The sequence below is a fragment of the Callospermophilus lateralis genome, chromosome 1, assembly GCF_048772815.1.
Source record: "Callospermophilus lateralis isolate mCalLat2 chromosome 1, mCalLat2.hap1, whole genome shotgun sequence".
Classification (NCBI taxonomy): Eukaryota; Metazoa; Chordata; class Mammalia; order Rodentia; family Sciuridae; genus Callospermophilus; species Callospermophilus lateralis.
Window position 1 is genome coordinate 223756330 of NC_135305.1, and position 23086 is coordinate 223779415.

The window sequence follows — 23086 nt, forward strand, 5'->3', positions numbered from 1 at the left end:
CGCAAGCGGGGAAGGGGCCGAGCGGATCCCAATCTCCGGGAGGCGTGGCTTCCGCTGCCCGCCCGCCCCGCCGTCGCCATGACGACGCGTGTCCCGGAGCCACCCCACCGCGGGATCTGTGACGCCACGGTCTCGCCATCTGACGTCATGGCGGATGGTGGCGCGGGGCGTGGTTTGCGTGGGCGCGGTGGTCGGTGTGGTTCCGAGCGTCTCGCTGCGCCGAGCGAGCCGTCGCACGAGGGCCCCGCTGCGGCGCGGAGTGCCGCGTGTGCACACAGGACGGTGGTTACCGCTGCGGGGGCTTCCCGCCGTGCTGAGCCGTGGTCACGCTGACCAGGAGGAGTGGCGGGTGTCAGCCCTGGCGTGACCCGCGGCCCGGCCTGCAGCGGTGACCCGGGGCCGCTGTCCAGTGTCAAGCGCAGGCCGCGCGCGCGGCGGGCGCGCCGTTGGAGTAGTTGCCGAAGTGCTCTCTCCTGCGTTGTCTGCCTGCCTCCGCCCCGAGGAAGGAACTGGGGAGGGGCCGACCCCTCAGTGCGGCACCCCAGGAGGAGCCCTGGAAGCAGGGATACCGGGCTTCCAGAAATGGTTCCTGGTATCCCCATGTCCCCCACTGCCTCCCGGGTGGGCGCCGTTTTGAGGTTGGAGGACACATACCCATTCAGATAGGTACTCGGTGCCTGCCAATGCTCTGAGGATAGAATGGCCAGCTAGTCTCTTGGCAGCATGGCCCAGGGAAGGGGGAGGCACAAGAAATAAATGGACATGGTGGTTTCAGATGTTTAAAACGGTGTGTGGAAGGGCACCCTGGGGGAGGGTAGCATCTTGGGCCAAATGACCAGAGCAAGCCAGACTCTAAAGGCTAAATGTAATCCTGCAGGTCTGTGGCCACTTAGAACTGCAGAGGAGAGAGAGTTCAGCCCCATGGGAAGGTAGAATGGCAGTGTTCTGGGGGCCAGCCCTGGGAGGTGTAGGTAGCAAGTGTGTTCTGCAGCATTCAAGCACTCAACCACAACATGGGTGCCTCCTCCCCGTGCATTTGCACCTTGAACCTCAGCTCTGGCCATGCTCCTGCAAGAGTGACCATGCAGCTGGAAGAATGCAGGACACAGGCCAGGCTGGGGCTGTACCAGGTTGGGACCCTGTGACTCAGGACCAGTCACTTAACCTCTAAGTCCTCTGCATTTTTGTAAACCGAGGATAGTCCAGGGGTACATCATAGGAATCCACAAATTAGTGAATGAAAAACTGTTAGCATAGGACCAGAAAATGTATTTCTTTTTTTTTAAATTTTTTTAATATTTATTTTTCAGTTTTCGGTGGACACAACATCTTTATTTTATTTGTATATGGTGCTGAAGATTGAACCCAGTGCCCCACACATGCCTGGTGAGTGCACTACCAATTGAGCCACATCCCCAGCCCAGAAAATGTATTTCTAATCTTGGGATATTTGAAAAAGCAAATGATGCCGGTGGTGGGGACACCTCCTTCATCCCAGTGGGGCAGGAGGAACACAGGTCCAGGCCAAGGTGGGTGACTTAGCAAGGCCCTGTCTCCAAAGGGCCACAGAGGTGGCTCAGGGTGGAGCTCCCCTGAATTCAGTCCCCAGGGCCACACAAGAAGAATTGCCTTCCGTGCTGACCCTGTTTTGCTGCTGCTGGAGAAGGAACCCAGAGTGTCACACGTGCAAGGCAAGTGCCCCACCACTGAGATACCCCGCCCTTTTTGAGACATGGTCTTGCTGAATTGTCCAGTTGTGATGCTCCTGCCCCAGGGTCCTCGGTTGCTGGGGTTACAGGTGTGCACCACACGCCTGGCCCTCATTTGGTCCACTTGAAATGAGCTCCATATGTACCTGATTACTTTTGGTTAGTCGTGGGGAAGCCATTTAGGGAAAGCTGGCTGGGGGTAGAAAACAGCCATTTTGGGGGTCTTTGGGGCCCACCTTCTCTTCCTCACTATGGCTACATCCAGGTGTCCAGCACCAGCCCAGGGATAAGCAGGTGCCTTGGTTAATATTTATCAAACCAAGTTCAATTAATGCTCTGGTATCCAGGCCTCCTTCCCCAACTGTGTGAGACCTACTTGCCGTGGGAGGCCCAGGATACACGTGACCAGTTGCCCCAGGTGACCTGCTGTAGACAAGGGACTCTGGGTCACCCCTCAAGACCCTTTCCTCTGCTGATTTGCATATTCCCATTTTCAAGATGTGGAAACTGAGGTTTAGAGAAAGTAAATGAATTGCCCACTGTGTCTGGGATTGGAAACTCCCACGCTGCTGCTCTTAACTGGCAAGAGCACTGCCTCCCAGTGTCACATTAGGTGGGGACCAACACTGCCACCCCAATCACAGTAGCTGCAGGATGTAGAGCTGTGCCCTGGAACACTCAGGACTGGCTGGGGGCCCATCTCCTGTGTTTAGATGTTGTGCACCTCAGGGCGAAACAGGCCAGAAGGCGTGAGGGCTGTGGGGCCCCTGATGGAGGCAGGTGTGAGGAAGCACAGGGTTGAGCTGGCCACCTCTCTGACTGGCCAGCAAGAGCCAACCTGATCTGTGAATGTTACGGGCAGCGGAGGTGTTGGCCCTGTCTGGTATTAATGGCGAAACAGATGGTGGACGTAACCTGGTCTGCCTTCTAGAACGTCTTCCCCTCTGTTGCCTAGATAACGCACAGGGTGACTGACCATCCCCGGTTACCTGAGTTTCCTGAAGCTTTGGAATTTCAACAGAAAGTCCAGCAAACCCGAGACAGACACCCTGAGCCTGGGCCATGCAGGGCCTTATCAGGGACCCCCAGCAGCTGCCAGGAGGGCGGCCTGTTCACCCACTCCCTAAAGCTAAGTTCAAGGGGTGAATGATGTTATGGTGCAGATACAGTGTGTCCCCCAAAAAACTCATGTGACAGTGCAGGAATGTTCAGAGGTGAAGTGGTTAGAACTGTGACCTAATCAGGGGACTGATGGTTGGTTCTGATGGATTGTCTGAATGGATCATTGGGTGGTGACTGTAGGCAGGTGGGTGTGGCTGGAGGGCGTGGGTCACTGGGTGCCCTTGGGGGTTGGGTTTTGTCCCTGGCTCCTCACCCGCTGTGCTTCCAGGTGGCCTCTCCACTCGCTGTCACGTTCTGCCTCAGCTCAGCCCCAGAGCAGCAGCCACGGATCATAAACTAAACCTCTGAAACTGAGCCCCAGATGAAATTTTTCTCCTCTAAGTTGTCACAGCAGTGAAAAGATAAAAACAAATGGTATCCTCTCCAAAATTTATGTCCACCTAGAACCTCAGAATATGAACTTTTTTGGGGAAAAAAACCTGTTATCCTGGGTGTATAATTAGTTACATTAAATTGAGGTCATACCAGATGCAGTGGCACGCACCTGTAATCCCAGCAGCTCAGGAGGCTGAGGCAGGAGGATCACAAGTTTGAGGCCAGCCTGGGCAACTTTGTGAGAACCCTGTCCAAAAATAAAAAGGACTGACAGTGTCGCTCAGTGGTTAAGTGTCCCTGGGTTCAATCCCCAGTATCAAAAATAAATATAAATAAAATAAAATTCCAGTGGTCCTGAATCCAACGATGGATGTTCTTACAAGAAGACACATAGAGGGGTCACTTGGACACAGTCCCAAGGCTGCCTGGACCCCAGGAGCTGGAAGTCAAGAGGGAGCTCCCTGGGAGGGGGAAGGTGGCCCTGTGGAAGCTTGTGCTGGTGGCCTGCCATTGCCCGCCAAGAGGGAAGAGCTGAGCAGGTCACCGCTGCTAGCACCTGGGCATTCAGTGGGCCCCAGCTACAGAGGGCTTTCCCATCTCAAGTGGCCAGGGGCCCAGTCTCGCCACCCCCCAAGCAGATGTCCTCTGAGAGGATGAGAAGACCTGGTCAGCACCTCACGGTCTGGATCAGGTTGGGAGCAGTGGACAGCAGGAGTAAGTGACTCAGGCCCAAGGTTGACGCTCATGACATGGTGTTTTCCTGAAGCCCTCCAGGGACAGAGGGCCGAGTGCACTCCCAGAAGGGCAAAAAGAGGCAGGGAGCCTCTGCCCTTGTCGTCGCCCTTCGCCAGGTGCCCGGGCCTCAGCCATGTCCACTCAAAGACAGAGTAGGCCTAGCCTGGCCTGCCAGATGGACCTGCTCACAGGAAGCCATCCAAAGGGGCTGGCCATGCACAGGAGGAGGGAGCGGAGTCCCTGGCTGACCTGAACTGGCATCCCCAACCCTCCAGCCCACTGGAGACCAGTTCTGAGCTCCCCTCGGTGTCTCCACTCCAGCTGTCCCCTGCTCCTTGGCCATGCAGGCCGCAGTCCTGGTGGGCCGAGCACTGGGCTGGGGGCAGCAGGCAACCCCTGGAGACGAGGCTGCCGGCCCAGCCACCCCCACACCACCCAACATGAGGCAAGCCCTCAAGAGCTGGGCCCAGGAGCTGAGCGGGGGCCACTTGGCCTGCCTTTCCTGTAGGCAGGGCATCCAGAGGACAGGTGCCTCTCCGCTGTGCCCTCTGGGTAAATGCATGTGTGTCTGGTGTGGCCTGGGGCCGAAGGTCCATGTGCTACAGGTGGTCCTGGGACTACTCTCTCCAGCATGGGTTCCCACCATGGTGCCTGACCACACTCCCACACACAGGACCGCCTGATCTTGGCCTTGAACTGCCAGAACTGTGGGTGAAGTGACCCTTCCCTCGTGGCCACCCTGGGCTGGGGTTTTGTCACGGCAGCACAAAGCTGGCCGCCGGTGCCCTCTGAGCCTGTGCGGGCAAGCTGGTGGTCTGGTGAACCCGTGTGAGATGGACTGTGCTGGGTGAAGCCCGGGACTGTGGCTCTGTGACCCTCGCCTGCTCAGGCACGGGCCGCTCAGGGGCTGGCTGCTTCCCGGAGCAGCGGTGCTCTGGCTGATGCTGGAGCCCACTGGAAGGTGGCTTTTTCTGGTGATGTGTCCTTGGCTGTTGCCCCGGTGACCTGGCACAGTGGTTCTGAGGAATCCGAAAAGTGACGAGGTCTCCCTGTGACTCCTGTCACTGAGGCCAGCTGTGGAGGGAAGCCCACAGTGGACAAGGTACTCAGAACACAGGGAAAATGACGGGCTGTTCCCCAGGTGTCTCCTGCCCGACACCCACCCCGAGGCCAGCTCTGTGTGAGCCTGGTGGTGCTGACCTGGCACCTAGGCCCAGGCAAGGGATGGCCACAGGTCACCCGCAAGGGGACATGAAGGAAAAGTCAGTCCTTCTAATCATGGTGGTCACAGACTCTGCCTCTCCTCCCGTCAAAGACACTGTTTCTATGCTGGAGACAGCGTTCCATCCCCAGCACTGGACAAAAGACAGGGGCCAAGCGCTGGGTGGTAGCTCAGCACGTGCGAGGCCCTGGGTTCCATCCTCAGCACCACATGAAGTTAATAAAATAAAGGTGTTGTGTCCACCTACACCTGACAATAAGTAAATAAATAAAAAGACCAGCAATGCACACATGTGCTCCTGTCTCTGGACACACAATGGCCTGTGCCACCCTGGGACCTTGCCAGCAAGAGGCCAGCACCCAATGGTGGGCACCCAATGTGGGCCCTTCGCTGGGGGCCTCTAGAACCATGAGCCGAAATAAGCCTCCTTCCTTTGAAGCTTGTGCAGTCTGCTGCTCAGCAACCAGCAGCAGAGGCAGGCTGACCAGGCTGCGGGCAGCTTAGGGCAGAGTGCCTGCCTGCCCTGTTCCAGGCCCTGGGCACCAGGGAGGGAGGGAGGGAGGGAGGGAGAAAGCCCTCGACATGGAAGGACCAAGCTCCCGGGGCCAAGGGGAGCACAGGGTGGGCACAGACTGCAGACAGGGGCCCGCAGAGACGGGGCCTCAGGGGGGGTCCACCATAGTTCCCAGGGCCAGGCCCTTCCACAGACACAACTGGAAGCCAGAAGGCAGGGCGTTGTCCACACAGGCACCCGTGGACGGGGGTGTACAGAGAGGGACCAGGACCAGTACAACAGGACTGTCACCTGGCCTGAGGAGTCCTACAGGGGCAGTGGCCACCAGGGATCCCCAGGGCAGCCAGGCTCTTGTCCTTCCATCATGGTTTCCTCATTCTCTTGACCATCCTGGGACCCCCAAAGGGACAGGGCACTCAGAGAAGCCTGTGTCCTGCCTGGGTTCTCGATCCACAGTGGGACCCCCAGCGATCCCACTCCCATTTTTCCACCTGCCAAGGCTATTTGGCAGGGGCTGGCAGACAGCCGTCTGGAGTCTCCCAGGAAGATGGATGGAGGGGAAGATGGGCAGAGGACACTCAGGAATGACTGGAGAATGACAATTTCAGGGAGTGTGATGGGGGTTTCATTGGGCTTTGGTCTGTGGTAGGGATGCCCTCCCGAGGGGCCGGGGAGGCATGGCCAGGGCAGTTTGGGCCACGTGCTGGGGCAAGCTCTGAGGAGCCCAAGGTGCCCCTAGTACCAAGTGGCGTGGCAATGGCGTAGGGGAAATGGGTGGGAGGCGGAGGCTGGGAGGGGCCCGCCTGTGTCCTCAGCGGCACTCATGACTCCTGACACAGGTACACACACATGCGAAGATGCCTCCCAAACAAAACACGCTGAGCACAAAGAGGAGGCAGCACGAGGCCGTGGAGGGACAGTGAGGCCCTGCACCCTGGAGGCTCAGCTCTGCTGCCAGGTAGAATGCCCGTCAGGGAAGTGGGCATGGTAGAGCCACCTTGAGGACTGGACACGGGCCAGGCTCACGCTGGCCACATGCTCTGGGATCCATTGGTGGACAGGAGACCTAGGGACACACACACACATGTGTCACACACCACAAACAGTCCCTTGCTCAGTCTGATGCAAAAAAAAAAAAAAAAGGTATTTATTTCCAGAATATTTTCTCCTAACAAAAACCCACCAGTCTTGAGGGTGCAGGGCTGGCGGGTGGGGCAGGTGCACTGGCAGCTCGAGCCTCTTCCCCACGGTGGCTGCACTGCTTTGCCACCCAGGGGGACAGTCACAGGCAGGGCAGGCTTCTGCGGGCAATAGGCTGGCCGGGGCCCTGGGCCCGCATGGCCCCAGGCTGCCTTCCCCTCTGCTCTGAGGTGGAGAACGTGGGTGCCTGGCCTGAGTGGTCCTGGCGAGAGCCGGTGACACCCAGTGTGCTGGGAAGAGCCTGCCCTGCAAGGGGTGGCAGCTGGGCACCGTGAAGTCTTGGCCAGCAGCACAGAAAGGCCACCAAAGGGGAGATTTTATGCCCAGATGTCACCAAAGGGGACACAGACATGTCCGTGAGACACTTTGGTCCTTTTTAATAATTCTGTAGCTGTGGATAGACGCGATACCTTTATTATATCGATTCTTTTAATGTGAACTGAGGATGGAACCAGGGCCTCGTGTGCTCGGCGCGCTCCACCACTGAGCCCAGCCCAGGGTGCCCCCGGCTTCTCCGAGGACACAGAGCCCCAGAGGGCAGGAGTGGAGGGACAAGTCCTCTGTAAGGCACAGCTCGGCCCTGGGGGGCCATCCCGGGGCTCCGCCTCTGCCTGCCCACGGTCTCCCAGAGTCCTCTGGGCTCCTGAGCAGGAGGCAGGGCCCCCTCGCTGCCCTGCTCTGGGGGGCCACACCGTGGGGCGTGGGCGCAGGCTGGGCTAGCCCAGGAGGGAAGGGACTGTCACAGCCACAGTATGGCTCCAGAGGCCCTGTCCGACAAGACGCACGGGGAGGACCGCTGGATGGTGGACTGGCAGTGCAGGTTGCTGGGGAGGTGGGTTCTGCCTCTGGCCATCCCTGTGGGCTGGTCCCGTGAGTCACTGGCTGCAGGAGAGCAGGGACGTAGGAGGATGACAAAGACACAGAGGCCCAACATGCACCAAACCTCTGCCACCCTCAGGGGACCTGGACCCTGCAAGGCCTCTTCCTGGTTGGCACCAAAGATGCCACAAGCACCCAAGAGCGAGGACTCTGTGTCAGCAACTCTGGATGGACGGTGGGCACCAGCCTGCTGCTACTGTCCCCCTGGGGCCCCCTCAGCTGGGCCCTCTGTGACCTGGAGACAGAGGCTGTGTCTGCCACAGTGGGTGCTGAGTGGCCACGTGTTCTCAGGAACAAGAGACGCCCTGCTGGACAGCAGAGGCCAGAGAGCCGCCAGGCAGGGCTGGCCAGGAGCCCTGCTGTTGGGGCAGGAGGAACATGGGGTCCACAGGCCCTGGCTGGGGAGGGCCATGGGGACCCGAGGGCAACAGGAGTGGGAGTGGCAGAGAAGGCGGGCGGCAGCTTGGCCAGCGGCTCCCTCTAAGGCCACTGGCTGCCACTGGCCGGGTAGTTGGGCACGGTGGGGTACTCGGGCAGGCTGTTCCCCGAGAAGTTGTTGTACTGGGCCTCCCGGGAAGGGGGGTTCCGCCAGGCACCAGTGCTCCACTCCGTCTGTGCCTTCTGGAAGTTTCCACCAGTCCCACGGTAGATTCTGTGCACCTACAGGGTCAGAGGAATGAGGCAGGAGCCAGTGGGTCTGTGCCCGAGCAGGGACTGCCCGTGCCAGGCAGGCGCCTTCTTCTTCCTCTGAGTGTCAAGAAAAACACAGCCTGGGAACACAGCCACCCTGGCTCCTTCACCACGCCCTTGGCCACTGGGACCCCAGAGCGATGGTCAGCACAGGCCTGCAGGGGGCTGCCCCCGGCCCACAGGTGGACTCGGCCTCGGCAGCACCTCAGCTGCCACGCAGGAGGAATGCATGCTTTACCCCAGGGAGGGGGATGAGGCCCGAGTGGACGCAGTGCATGGGGTAGCTGTGCCGACTGCCCACCTGCACAGTGCGAGGAAGAGGGCTGAGGGAGCGGCACAGGAAGGGTCCTCAGGCAGAAGGAGTGGGGCCAGGCTGGGGCGGCAGCCCCCACTGCGGGTGTCAAGTAGGCCGTGCTCACGTTTTATTTTGGTGCTGGGGACAGAACTGGGGCCTGGTGCATGCTCAACATCCACCTCTCTACCTGGCCCTGCCCTCAGGGGGCTGGCCAGTGGCCTGGACACCAAGCTTGCTGCTGCAGACCTGATTACAGTCAGTGGAGACTGGAGGGGCAGGGCAGCAGGGCGCGGCCTCGCTGCTCCGCAGGGCTGCTCTGGAGGGCAGGGCTGGGGCCTACGTCGAGCGCTGGGCACACAGCCCCTGCCTGGTACAAGCCCCTCACCTTCAGCCTTGCCCCACGGGCAGGTCTTGGCAGTGGCAGGTGTGTGCTGGTGAAGCCTGGCACTCGTGAACCCCCCGTCCACATCCGGCCACAGACCTCCACCGGGCTCTGGGCACGGCTGCGCCCCCTCCAGGACCCAGGTCTCCCCACTGCACAGGGCTGCCCGCCTCCCGAGATGGTGGTGGTCTCAGTAAGTGAAAAACAGCTTCTCCATCTTGATGTCCTCCAGCTGGGCCTGGGGGGCTGTCTGCCCGACTGTGTGCCTGTCTCAGGACCCAGAGCCGCCCTGCAGCCTGAGGCCGAGCTCGGAGGGGCTGGGAAGCTGGCCGGGCTTCGGGGGCCTGGCCCTGGGGCCTCCACTCTCCCTGACAGGAGGGGCTCCTGGGCCTGAGCCGTGGGGCCAACAGTGTGGCTTCCACTCAGCCCCTGGGCGCCTCTGGATCTGGGATCTCAGCACGCGCCAGGCAGAGGGGCCGCGTGTCCCCCACTGACCCCCGGCGCTGGGTCTCTGTGAGCTCCCAGTGACTTTCCACAGGTGTGTTGTGGGGAGCACGTGCACCCTGTGGGACTCCCTGGGAGGAGACTGGAGGCCCTGCCTGGTTTCCCCCGACTTTCCCAACTTTAGTGACGGGAGAGGAGGGGCAAGGGCTGCACATCCCAGGACCCAAGGACTCACCTTCATGATGGCAAATGCCATCATGGCGGCAGACAGGGAGAACATGATGGCTGAAAGCAGCATGACCACAGCAGCCCCAATGCTGGTCTGAAAGAAGTTGATCGCTGCAAGCCAGCCACTGCAGGGGAGAGTGAGCTTCAGCATGCGTACTGGGCAAGGGCCTGCTGTCCTTCACATACAAAGAGCTCTGAATAACCAATAAGAAATGGTAACTGTGGAAGACTGGGCATCTGAGGACTACTAGGTGACTGACACCACAGGGGATGCTCAGACACCACCTGAGGGGCACAGGCCAGGGGTCCTTTTCCTGTATCACAATGGCGAGCTCCAAGTGCAGGAGAGAACTGAGAGTGTGCCTGTGAGCTGCCCTCTGTGGAGGGCCAAGGAGTACTCTCTAGAACGACTCAGTGTCCTTCCTTCCTGCTCTACTCCTTTTTATTCCCTTCTTTAAAAAACTTTCTTATATTAATCAAATGATACAAAATCACCATCACCTGTAAAAGCCCAGCACGAGCTGGTCCTCTGACCCTGAGTGAGCCTCCTCGTCCCTCCTCCCCTGCGCTCCCTCCCTCCCCTCCCGCCCTGGCCCGGGACAGTCTTGGAGGACGGTGGGCACAGCTGGAGGGAGGAGGGATGACCCGGCCAGTCTGGGGTGAAGAGAGGAGGGCTTGGCCCTCGGAGGCCCTTTCTAGTGCAGGTACTCGTCTGTGTCCACTCCACAGCCAGCTCCACTGGCCCTGCACCCCTCTCCCTCCAGCGTCCCTCACGTCCTTCCTGCCCCACCTAGGCCAGGGCTTCCCCAGTGGGCCTCTGTGGGCACCCGGAAGGGAGCCTGCAGAGACCTGGGAGCCAGGAGCCCACCTTGCAGAGGAGGAAGGGCACGTCGGGGATGGGGGTGGCCGCAGGTGGAGCCAGGGCCCTGCGGCCAGGCCCCTGCTCCCCGTGTGCTGTGCCGCCCAGGCCTGCCCGGCGGTGCCCACCTGCTCAGGCACCAGCAGCTTACCACGCGCCCCATCCTGAGAAGCCAACGGCCTGGAGGACAGTCAGGACAAACTGGGCTCCAAAGAGGAAGAAGAACGCCATGAAGTTAAAGGAGCTGTCGGCTCTGGAGGGGACAGAAGAGGTGACCATGACTGGGCCCGGCGCTCCCACCGGGAAGGTGAGGCCAGCAGGGCGGGCGCAGGGGCTTCCGAGTACTGGGGTACTGGGCAGCTCACAGACTTTCATGCATCACTACATGGGCTCCACCTGGGCGCTGACCACCAAGGCCTAAATGCACCGTGGAAGGGCACCGCACCGGCCACACTACCCTGACTGCCCATCTCCTCTGAGGGGCACCGCGGCCCTGGGTCTTTTCTAGGAAGAGCCAGGTAAGCCCTCCCGCCCTGCACAAGCTGCTGCACTCCGCACAGTGGGGGGACCCTGCGCTGCCCAGGCTGTGTCCAGTGAGGCAGAAGGGAGGGCATCTGAGGAGGGCAGGGAGGCTCCTGCTGTCCCTTCCTGCTCCCAGCTGTGCTCCTGTGGTCCCCGCAGCCCTGGGGGTCAGCCCGGCGATGAGCGCTGTCCTGTCTTGTTCAAGAGGGGCCTTGGGCCTTCCTGACCCTGAGTCTAGGGCTGAGGGAACCCTCAGGAGCAAGCATGACACATGCCCAAGTCACTGGGGGCCTGCTGAGGGCAGCGTCTACAGCGTGACGCACCTAGGCAACGGTGGAGGCAGCCCCGTGTCCACCCACAGAAGGATGAATCCCGACATGCCCCATGCACATCTGCAGCACGGTCAGACCCGAGGATCTAGTGCTCAGAGACAGCCAGATACACAAGACCACACGTGTGACCCCGTGACAGGAGAGGCCAGGACAGGGGAGTCCAGAGATGAGACGTGGACCTGCAGGAGCAGGGCTGCGAGGGCTGGGGCTTGCTCTGGGGGTACCCGGTGGGCATCTGCAGTGTCCAACAACACACTGGAGGCCACGCAGGTGGTGCAAGGAGCACCGGGGTCGTCAATTGTGAGTCGGCAACAGCTGGACGTGGCCTGCAGGCTGCAGCCTGCCAGCCCCGACACAGAGGCCTGTCCACCTGGAGAAGCAGGGCACGGCGGCCAGGCGGTCATCCCAGTAACTGGGGAGGCCGAGGCAGGAGGATCGCAAGTTCAAAGCCAGCCTCAGCAACTTAGTGAGGCCCTCTCTCCAGATAAAAAAAAAAAGACAAAAGGGGCTACAGCTGTGGCTCAGTGATGGAGCGGCTGCCTGGCCCGTGCAGGCACCGGGCTCAGCCCTCGGCACCACACAAAAATAAATAAAATGAAGGCATCGTGTCCATTTCAACTAAGAAAAAACTAAAAAAAAAAAAAAAAAAAAAGGCAGGGGAGTGACTCAGTGGTAAGCTGTCCCTGGGGCCCAACCTTAGGACCAAGCTAGATGGGAGATGAGCCCAGGCTCCCTCTGCATGAAGGGACAGCAAGGGTGACCAGGACACCCCCATGGGCATCTGAGCCACCCACCCTTCAGCGCAGTCAGTCAGCAGCACCAGAGGTGCCCAGAGACCCTGAGAGGGGTAGCCCAGGCTGGGGCACCTACCGGAAGGCCTTGTAGGCCGGACGGAACCAGCACACGTAGCTGCAGGGGCTGAAGAGCAGCAGCCAGACCAGCGCCAGGCCGAAGTTGGCGCCTGCGCCGCCGCCGATCCACCAGGCCAGGCAGGCGACGAGGTTCACCACCAGGGTGGCGCAGTAGACTGTGGGGAGGGAGGCCGGCTGGGGTGCAGAAGGCACGCCACTGAGGACCCCGCCAGCCTGAGCTGTCCAGACCCCGCTGCACCACCCTACCTGGGTAACCCCGGACACTGGGCCAGGCCTGGCCCAGGGAGTAGGCCCTGTTAACCACAGGGGCCACCAGGGCCCTGAGACTGGCCGGGTGGACAAAGGGCTTTTGCCAGGCTGCCGTCCTACAAGCCACTCACTCCCTGGGCCAAGCCGGGCTCTGCCCACCACAGTCACCGGGGAAGGCATACAGCAGGCCCCCTCCTCCTGGGCGTCCCCCCGGAGCCCCCACGTCCTGCCGCCCCCTGCCCGTGGGGCCCAGGGCTCACACATCCACAGCCGGAAGATCCTCTTCACCAGCACCTGGTGCTCGGCAGGGATCTCGCCGGCGACGTCCTGGTAGAAGCAGGGCTTGAGCGGCAGGAACCTGGGCAGGGGCGGGAAGTTGTTCTCCTTCCCTGCAAGGAGAAGCCCCAGGGTGACTGTCCGCTGGCTGGCTGCGCCGTGCCTTCAGGGCCAGCACCTGCTGCCTTCTGCGGAAGGGCCCTGAGCTGGGGTCACCCAGGTCACCACAGGGTCCTCCTGAGAGGAGGCAGGAGGGCCGGAGTCAGAGGGCCTGGAGACGCTGCGCTGCTGGCCCTGGGCTGGCGGAGGGGGCTGAGCCAAGGGCTGTGGGCCTCAGGAGCCAGAGAAGGGGCACGGTGACTCCCTGGACCTCACGAGGCCAGCCTGCGGCACCTGGGTGCAGCCAGGGGGCCCGCGTCCTGTCCTGACCAGAACTCTAGTGGGGATCTCTCTCCCTATCGTCTCTGGCTGGAGGCGGACAGGACACCTCCGTGATGTTCGCTGATCTTCCTGTGGTGCTGAGGACGGAGCCAGCGCCTCCCACGTGCCAGGGAGGACTCGGATGCTCACGTTACTTGGCGGGGGTCCCCACACCATGCCAACACAGACTATGCCCGGGAGGTGGCCTCCTCAGGCTTCTGTGACTTCAGGCCGCTGGCATTCACCTCTCTGTCCTGGAGGCTGGAGTCCAAGGTCCAGGGACGGGCAGGTCACCTGTCCCACCTCACACAGCCGTCCTCCTGCGTCTGTCCCAATTTCCCTTTTTACAGGGACCCAGTCACTGGACTAGGCCCACCCTACACCAGTGTGACCTCACCTTCACGGTCACCTGCACTGATCTATTTTCAACTGAGGCCCACAGCAGCCCCAGGGCCGGACTGGCAGACCCTCTGGGCATGACTCACACATGGCATGTGGGCAGGCACGCTGCACCCACAGGCCCCAGGCTTCCTCTCAGGAGGCACCTGAGGGCCGAGAGCCAGACCAGAGGAGGAGGCCCGGTCTCAGGGGCTCCCACGCCAGGAGGCTGCTGTGGAGCTGTGAGCCGGCAGAGGCAAGAGGACGAAGTGCCACAGGGACCAGGACCACAGCGCTGCGGCCTGAGGAGAGCCGTGGACTCAGGGAGAGGCGGCCAGGCAGCAGGCACAGCCAGGGCAGAGGCCCTGGGGAGGTGCAGAGGGCAGGAGGCGGCGAGGTAGCCGCAGAGAGCCTGGCCCCCCCTCAGGCCCGTCTTCTCCACTGGCCTCCTCTTTCCAAGCCAGGACACTGGAGTGGCCCAAGGCGTCCCGGGGAGAGGGTCCAGAGAATGGACCCCATGATAGCAGGTTGGGGCTGGGGCTCATGTGAGAGCTGCTGGGGTCCTTCTGCTGAGGGACACTTCCTGGGTACTCACCTGACATTTCTGCTCTGGCCGGCCTGGCCGGGGGCTGAATCCTGCAGCCACCTGAAAGGACACAGGAGGTCAGAGCCACCAATGCCCAGCTGCAGGCCCAGGGCCGCCCAGGAAGGGGTGCCCACTGTCCTACGCTCCTGCCCGCAAGGCCAGTTCAGCTGGGATTCTGGCTCAGCAGGCGCCACTGGCCAGATGTGGGGTCGCCAGTCACCACTTCCCTGGGCGCAACTGAGCACTTGGAGGGGAAGGGCAGGGCTGCCCCCTCACCCCCAGCCCCGGGGCACCCCCGTCTCTCCCCACCAGCCCACCACCCTTCCTGGCCTCCCCCTTAGATGGCTCTCACCACCTCGGCAGCCCCCAGGACTGTCCAGGCTCACTGCTGTGTGACCAGAGGCCACAGTTCTCCCTGTGAGCCTCACAAGGAGGACCCCATCCAACCCCAGGGGTACCCAGGCTCGCGCCACAGAACAGCCCTGACCCAGGCAGCCACCAGCCGGCACGACTGAGCAGGGTCTGGCCAGCTCTCGGGCCCACAAAGGGGCGGGGTGGACAGTGCCACGGCAGGAGCAGTCCAGGAATGGGCCTCCCTGTGCTGCCCGGCTAAGTCCTCCATCCTGACCCCCGCCTGGCACAGCAGCAGGGCCACCTCCATCAGGGCCTGCACTGGCTCCTCCTCTGGACTCATCTCTGCTCTGGCCCAGCCCAGCTTAGCCCCTCCCTCCTGGAGGTCAGGGGGGCTCACGGCCAGCAGCAGACAGAACCTTGCTGCAGCAGGGTTCTGTCTGCTGCGCGGGCACCTCAGGCAGGGCTCCCTGCCTGCTCCCGAGGGCTGGGGTCCTCCAGGACAGGCACATCCTGGGTCAGGCAAGGCACGTTGCTGGAGAGACCAGCAGCTGTCTCCAGACCCTAACTTCAGCAGAGCCCAACCACCCCGGGACACACGCACTGGCCCTTGTAGGTCCTCCTCACCACTCATGAGATACAGTGAAGGGGACAGCCCAGGAGAAGCATTCAGGTAAGCTGACCCTGACCTGGTCAGTGTTCAGACACTGCTAAAGACTTCCAGAGGCCAGAGAGGTGCCACCTGGGGTCTCCCCTGCCCTGGGAAACATGTCCGAGCCCCTGGATCACTAGGTGGAGGCCCTCCCTTCGAAGTGCCCGAGCCTGACATGCAGACCTTGTCCAGTCCCACCTGGCCCCAGGCTCCCTCCCCAACGGCCACACGGGTGCTCTAAGCAAGTAGCAGCTTGGATCTGGGTAGTTTATTTGCACACATGAATGCTGTTTCTGACACGACCACAGAGACGGTAACAGCCATGCAGCCTCACAGAGGACCCTCCCCGGCTCGCTCTAAGCAGAGTGAGCCCCGGGCTGCCTGTCAGCCACCCAGCAACAAGCCCTGGCCCTGGGTCACGGGCCAAGGCAGGTGGTAAGCATCCTTAGCACAGATAGGAGGGCGGCCATGGAGGGGAGGCCCTCAGTCTCCAATGTGGCCAAGACTGGGCAGGAGCAGAGAACCTTCCAGAAACAGGAAGACACCGGGCCTAGGTGTCGGGGTCTAGGCAGCGACACTGGTCCTCCAGCACCCCGCGGAAGACCTGGAAGCGGTGGTTGAGGCCTGGCTGGGCGTGGATGCGGAAGCGTGTGCCCAGGGCACCGTCAGGCGAGGGTGCCCCGTAGAATACCCGCTGGATGCGGGAGTGCACCAGGGCCATGGCGCACATCACACAGGGCTCACGGGTGACATAGAGGTCACAGCCGGTGCACACATAGGGCAGGCCGTCCTCGGCCTCAGCCTCCTCCAGCTTGCGCACGGCGCCTACCCGCACACACTGGGCTGCAGCTGGGGCGAAGGAGCAGGCTGGGTGGCGTCTGAAGCTGCGGGTGCCCCGGCCCTGGCCCTGGGCCACCAGGTCCACACACACCATGATGGCATGCAGCAGGGGGCTGCCGGCACAGCTGCAGTCATGGCCCGTGGCCAGCACGTGGCCCGAGGCTGGGTCCACCACGACGGCTCCCACGGCTCTCAAGCCTTGGGCTGCGGCCTGCTGGGCCACTTGCACGGCCCGCTCCATGTGGCTCTGCATCACTGCCCGCTCCTGGGCTGAGAAGAGCTGCCCGGCCAGGGCGCTGGTCACCTGCTTGTCCTCGTGGAAGGATATGGGCCAGTGGGCTTGAGCCTCTTCAAACTGGCCCCGGGTCAGGGGAGGCCAGGCAGGCACAGGCACCAGGAAGGGCTGCCCCAGACCCTGAGGGTCCACAGCTGGCCTTGGGAGGAGCTCGGCCAGAGAGCACGAGCCCGTGGCGGGTCCCACCAGGCAGAGCAGCATTTCTAGGGCGTGGGGGCCATGGGCATCTCGGCTGCGCCGCACCCGCTTGAGGTGAGGGTGGGCGGGCAGTGGGTGGATGGCCGACACCTCCCTGAGGAGGCGTGAGGTCTGGCGCTGGTCGAGGATGGGCGCGGCATAGGCCAGCACCAGCTCCACATCCCTGGACTGCTGCTCCGACAGGACCGGGAGCGCTTGCCACGGCGCTGGCTCCCTCTCGGGGCTCCTTGCCTTCTGACCACGCTGCTCTGTGAGGCGGGGGGCCGACTCCATCCCGCAGGCCGACTGTGGGAGAGACCGGAGCAGAGCATCATCCTCAAGGGTGGCGCCCGGGCGAGCCAAGGAGGCCTCCTAAGAGGCTGTGAGCGCGAGGGCTGAGCGGGCCCTCTGGAGGCCGTGGAGATCCAGCCCAGGTCAGGGCGTCATGTCGCGCACGCTCACGTCCCACCACCTCCCGGGCTACAGAGGCCAACCTGCCTCTGGCTCTCCAGCGATAGGACGTGAAGTGGACAGCCAAGGGCACCCCGGAGCAGTGCTCGATCCATGGCAAGCCACTGCCCTGCCACACACACGCCCTAGGCAGCCACTAATCTGCCATCGGGGTCTGAAGAGTCAGAGCCAGAAGCCTGAGCAGCCGACTCGTGGGGCCTTCAGGATGGAGGGTTCGGTGCCAGGAACAGGGACCCCGGGACAGCCAGCAGGCTTCAGAGACCTCAGTCCCAGGCCCAGAGTGCCAGGGCAGCCCTTCCCCAGCCAGCCTCCAGGTGAGAAGGCAGCCCTGGCTGACCCTGGACTCCAGCCTGGTCCAGGCTCCTGACCACAAGAGGAGGCTGGTGGACGAGCGTCACTGAACCTGCTGACTGTGGGACAGTCTCCTCCGTGGTGGCAGAACACTCCGGGCTTGGGCCATGCAGCTACCTCCAGGGAGAGTGTAGAGCCCAGGGTCAGCAGGAAGCTTCTGCCTCTAGCCTGCCTGGGACAGGGCTGCCAGCCTGGCCCAGCGGGCTGCAGGAAGAAAGGCCCCGAGACCTGTGCCCAGACGAGCCCTCCTGCAATGGGTACAGGCTTCCCATGCTCTGTCCACAGCCCTGCAGCCAGGTGGACACTGGCTTCAAAAGGGACCTGGTCCCAGGCTCCCCACCTCGTGCCGGGCCCAGCAGAAGCCCTGGAGGACATGGGGCTGCGTGAGTCAGGCGAGGGAGGAGGTGGGCCGACAGGGAGCTGGCCCACTGTTCCATCCTGTCCCTCCCCTGGGCCTCTTGGGGTTCCTGGGCCACAGGATGCTGTGTCAAGGGCGTTCTTTTGTTTTCTTCTGGGCCCTGAGGATTGAACTCGGGGCGCTTGACCACTGAGCCACATCCCAATCCTATTCTGTAATGTTTTAAATGTCTTTATTTTTTTTAATACGGTGCTAAGGATTGAACCCAGTCCTTACGCGTGCCAGGCAAGCGCTCTGCCACTGAGCCACAGCTCCAGCCCCTCTATTCTCTATTTTATTTACAGACCGGGCCTCACTGAGTTGCTTAGTGCCTTGCCATTACTGAGGCTGGCTTTGACCTCGTGATCACCCTTCTTCAGTCTCCTGAGTCACTGGGACCACAGGGACAGCATATGCCACCACGCCTGGCTTTCTTTCTTTTTTTTTATTTTTATTTTTTTAATATTTATTTATTTATGTATCTTTAGTTTTAGGTGGATACATTAGTTTGTTTTTATGTGGTGCCGAGGATCGAACCCAGTGCCTCAGGCATGCTAGGCGTGCACTGTACCACCGAGCCACCACTCCAGCCCCTCTTTCTTTTTTTTTTTAATATTTATTTTTAGTTGTAGTTGGACACAACACCTTTACTTATTTATTTATTTATTTTTTGCGGTGCTGAGGATGGAACGCAGGGCCTCCCACGTGCTAGGCGAGCGCCCACCCCTGAGCCGCGGCCAGCCTGGCTTCCTCCTTGACCACACACACCACACTTGTTTTCGTGCTGCAGACTGAACCCAGGGGCATCTTACCACTAGGCCGCAGTCCAACATCCCCCCATTTTTTTTTTTTTTTTTAAATTTAGAGACAAGGTCTTAGGGCCTCACTAAGTTGCTGAGGCTGGCTTTGAACATGAGATCCTCTTGCCTCAACCTCCTAGTTGCTGGGATGACAGGCATGGCCACTGTGCCTGGCTTGTGCTTTCTTACAAAGCTTGACCTGCTGTCACCAGCATCTCCATTGCTGTCACCCCACAGTGCACAGCCTTAAAGTGTGGCTGGGAGCAGCAGGGCTGGCTGGGGTCCTAGTTCCTGGCCCACAGTCTCTGGGGCCAGACAGCCAGGGCAGGGCAGGCAGTGCAGGGACAGTGTGCCTGCGACAGCCCCCTGGGACTCTGCACAGGGAACATGGGCAAGGCACTCTGGCTCCCAGACTTTGGCATGGGCCCAGCATGACACCTTGAAGCCACTAGCTTGCCGGGCCAGGTGCACCTCCCCATCTCCCCAGGGCCAGGTCTGCCCCCAGCTAACTTGCCCGTAACAAAGGTGGCCCAGCCTGGCACCGAGGCTCCCTCAAAACACACCCAAGGGTCTTGGCCTGACTCCAGGGAGGCAGGACCTGGAACAGAGGTGCCCATGATACAGGCCAGCTCACGGCCACACAGCCGCCCTGTGCTCAGCAGGGCACAGCCCATAATGCAGGCCTGCGGCCACATCCTCAGAAGGTTGGCAGCAGGGTCGGGGACTTGGGCTGCCGGGCTGCCCACCCTCCCTGACCAGAGGGGATCTTGGGTCTTGACTGCCTATGCAATAGGGGTCCTCCCAGCAAATCATGTCTAGGGTGGTCTTGGGACCCTGAAACACAGGCTGTCCGTGTGACAGCAAGCAGTGCCCAAGCCAGGTGTGGTGCCCGTGTCTGCAGTCCCACCTAGTGGGGGGCTGAGCGGGAGGAGGGCTTGAGCTAAGGAGGTTAAGACCGTCCTGGGTAACACAGCCGACGCCATCTCAAAACGTAAGATGAAAACACTGCCCCAGATCATGCCCAGAAGCCCAAGAGGCACAGGGACTGAGATACTTCCATGCCTGGGCTTTGGACTGGGACAGTGGTCAGACACCGAGATGGAGGTGCGGCGTCACCGTGGCCCAGAGAGAAAGGGCTGGCCAAGGGCACCCAGGAAGTGAACCCGCAGAAGGCAACCCTGAGCTGTCCTCCAGGACCCAGTGGCCGTACCCCTGAGCCCACAGTGGATTTCAGACACTTGATTGAAAGGAAGAAAATAAACGTTCTTGTTAACTGTTTCTATGTATCAGTCACACGTTTAAATAACAATGCTTTGCATGTTTTCTGTTAAATAGTGCATATCATTAGCTGGCCATGCCATCAAGGGCCATGCCTGTCATCCCAGCGACTCCAGAGGCTGAGGCAGGAGCATCACAGTTTGAGGGCATCCTGAGCAACTTAGTGAGACCCTGCCTCAAAATAAAAAGTAAAAAAAGGACTGGGAATGTGGCTCAGTGGTAAAGCACCCCTACCTAGGTTCAGTGCCAGTAATATGAGGGAAAAAAGCATACTGTGAAGATGAATTTAAACCTTTCTGTTTTACATTTTTTTAAATATGTATTTTTTAGTTGTTGATGAGCTTCTATCTTATTCATTTACTTGTATGCAGTGCTTAGAATGCATCCCAGTGCCTCCCCCGTGCCAGGCAAGTGCTCTACCGCTGAGCTCCAGCCTGGCCTGGCCGCCGCACAAGGGGAAAACGCCACCAACTTCACGTCACCTGTGTGCTTGTCTTGTTCCTGGAAGAGGGGCCTCAGCAGACATGAAGGATGTGCACAGACAGTGGTAAAATGACTCTGGATTGTCTCAAACACAACTTGCCCAGACTCCACGGCCCTTCTAGTGCCTTGGCAGGCCCCACCCCACCACCACTGAGAGGTGTCGGTCATCAGTCCGCACAACAGGCTGCCTGGCTCCCCCCTCAGTGGCCAGGAGTCCCGGGTGGCAGACTCCAGCATCAGCAATCACTTTGCAGGGCACACTGGGCCTGCCTTTGTTTTTTTAACTACTGGGGTTAAATCCAGGGGTGTTCCACCACTGAGCCACATCCTGGCCCTTTTCATTTTATTTATTGCTTTTAGTTGTACATGTACACAACACCTTTATCTTATTTATCTTTATGTGGTGCTAAGGATGGAATCCAGGGCCTCACATGTGCTAGGCAAGGGCTCCACCACGGAACCACACACACTCCCAGCTCCCCTTTGCATTTTTATTTTGAGATGGGGTCTTGCTAAGTTGCTGAGGCTGGCCTTGAAATTGTGATCCTCCTGCCTCAGCCTCCCAAGTGGCTGTGATGACAGGCCTGCACCTTGGCCCCAGCCCATGCTGAGGCCTTCTGATGTGAACAGCTGGTCCTGCGCTCTGCAGAGGTGCTGGTGGGAGCAGAAAACAGGAAAGTGGGAGTGGTTCCTTGCAGGTGTGGTGCCACCGTAACTGCTGCCACCTGAGGCCCCAAGTCAGGCAGCACCCACAGAAGGTTCACAGCAGCCATCTGGATCCTAATTCTGTGGCCCAAACAGACTGCCTAGGCCACAAAAGGTCCACTGTCTCCGGGCAGAAGACAAACACAGCCTCATCTGTCCCCAAGACTACAACCTCTGTCTGACAATACAAAGCAGGCAACACAAGGCCACGGCCACAGGGCCACACAGGCCCAGCTCCAGGGAGGGCAGCCACAGACCATGGGCAGGGCCCCTCTAAGCTTCCTGCTGCACTGCCCCTCGTGGCTGGCTGACAGCAGCCCAGGGCTGAGGCATGCTGGCTCCAAAGCAAGACAGCTCCTTCCTCACCAGCCCCAGGCTACAGGGAACCAGGAACTGGGACCCCTCAGCAGATGAGGACACTAGCCATTTCTTGGGGCCTCTGTCTCTCCTCTCACAACACCAAGCCTAGGCGGGCAACAGGTCCAGCAGGAGAGGACAATCAGGCTCCATCTAGTCTGGCTCTATGGAGAGATGGCAACGCTTCTTGGGGTGAGTGAGTGTGCATGGTGAACCCCAGGAAGTCCTAGGCTGGGAGGCCTTGTCCTACCTCCAGATGAGGAAGGAGTCAGAGCCTGGGCCCAGCCTGTCAGGCCAGGAAACACACAGTCCTGGCCTGACACAGAGGCTCTCACCCAACTCAGACATGCTGGGCCAGGAGACCCCCACCACCAGCACTAACCCCTCAAGCTCGGCTCCCACCCCTGTGAAATCGGCATCCAGTCACTGTTGGGCAGGGGATCAGGAGCGGACAGAGACAGAATGCACAGTAGACCCAGCACAGTCCTGGGACACAAAGACACACCAGAAAGGAACCCCACAGAGGGGCAAGTGGCATGACCACCTCAAGAGGGATCCAGGAGGGCAAAGCAGGGGCCCACGCCAGGAAGACAGGCACAGCAGCGGAGGGGATCCCTGAAAATCCACAGTTCCAGTAACAGCGGTGATGTCAATTCCCAGGATGTATCAAAAGACTGAGGTGGGCCGGACGTGGCGGCCACGCCTGTGATCCAGCAAATCGGGAGGCTGAGGCAGGCCAGCCTCAGCAACTTAGAGAGACCCTGTCTCAAAATAAAGTGAGGCTGGGCTGGGGCTCAGAGGTAGAGCCCTCGCTAGCATGTGTGAGCCACTGGGTTCGAGTCTCAGCACCCCGCATATAATTAAATGTCCGTCCACATCTAAAACAACAAAAAATTAATAAAACGGTCTGGGGGAACGCTTGTCTGAAGGCAAAGTCGAGATAGGGAGGGGCACTAGAGGGCGGGAAGCAGGTAAACAAACAGCCCAGGGGCAGGGGACTGGCTGTGGTGACCCACGGTTGGCAGCACCGGAAACAGCTGGGACGCACAGGGCCTCTAGAACCGGTAGAGGTGGGCGCGCGAGCGCACAAAGGTAACGGGGCTTAGGTGGGGGCTTCCGACCCTGCGCGCACGCGTACTTGTGTTGCCTGCTCGCACCCCACGCACGCGCACGCCCACCCATCCGCCCGAGACGTGCGTAAGCTGGACGGGCCCACGCCCTCATCCGCCACACGGCCGCCCACCGCCCAGATCCCCGCCGCCGCGCCTGTTCCCCCTCCGTGGGAACCTGGGCCGGGAAAACTCGAGTCCTCGGACCGCTGCTCACCTAAAGGAGACCGCGCGAGCGCTGGGCTTCGCCAAGTCCTAGCAACCGGCTGGCTCCGCCCTGAGCGCGGAGCACGACGGGACCGTAGTTCCGGGGGCGGGGCCTGCGCGAGGCCCAGGTGGGGCTGGGACCACAGCCCCCAGAAGGCCACGCGCGCGGCGCTGGCTCCGCCCTGTCCGGCGTGACGCCCCCGCGACGAGGGGAGGTGCGCGTCCCCGCCCGCCCGGTGGCCCGCGGAAACGCGCTCCCGGCCGGAGCCTTTTTGGGAAACCATCGGAGGGGGGCGACTGAGGCGGGGAGACGCGACAGCTGTC

At 61.0% G+C, this 23086-nt stretch overlaps 2 protein-coding genes across 3 annotated transcripts; both read right to left on the minus strand.

Moving 5' to 3' along the window:
• Positions 1-7275: 7275 nt before the first annotated feature.
• Scamp4 (secretory carrier membrane protein 4) lies at positions 7276-22837 on the minus strand. 2 transcript variants are annotated; one of them, XM_076872370.2, is made up of 7 exons: positions 22773-22837; positions 14299-14349; positions 12890-13018; positions 12379-12535; positions 10806-10907; positions 9803-9920; positions 7276-8416 (listed from the first exon to the last, which is right to left on the minus strand). In XM_076872370.2, exons 2-7 carry the CDS (start codon positions 14303-14305, stop codon positions 8237-8239), a joined length of 693 nt encoding a protein of 230 aa, XP_076728485.1. In that variant the 5' UTR covers positions 14306-14349; positions 22773-22837; the 3' UTR covers positions 7276-8236. The 2 variants fall into 2 exon arrangements, with proteins under 2 accessions (XP_076728485.1, XP_076728494.1); XM_076872379.2 differs by lacking the exon at positions 22773-22837 and adding an exon at positions 22734-22760.
• Positions 15601-16898, minus strand: Adat3 (adenosine deaminase tRNA specific 3). Its single transcript, XM_076872390.2, has one exon. The coding sequence runs from the start codon at positions 16896-16898 to the stop codon at positions 15843-15845; it is 1056 nt and encodes a 351-aa protein (XP_076728505.1). The 3' UTR covers positions 15601-15842.
• Positions 22838-23086: the final 249 nt, after the last annotated feature.

Coding starts and splice junctions, on each gene's coding strand:
- Scamp4 (XM_076872370.2), bottom strand. Junction 9,921..10,805: donor TTCTCAGGATGGGGCGCGTG/GTAAGCTGCTGG, acceptor TCTCCCCTGCAG/TGGCTGGCTTGCAGCGATCA. Junction 8,417..9,802: donor TGGCATTTGCCATCATGAAG/GTGAGTCCTTGG, acceptor CTGACCCTGTAG/GTGCACAGAATCTACCGTGG.
- Adat3 (XM_076872390.2), bottom strand. CDS start 16,898: ATGGAGTCGGCCCCCCGCCTCACAGAGCAGCGTGGTCAGAAGGCAAGG.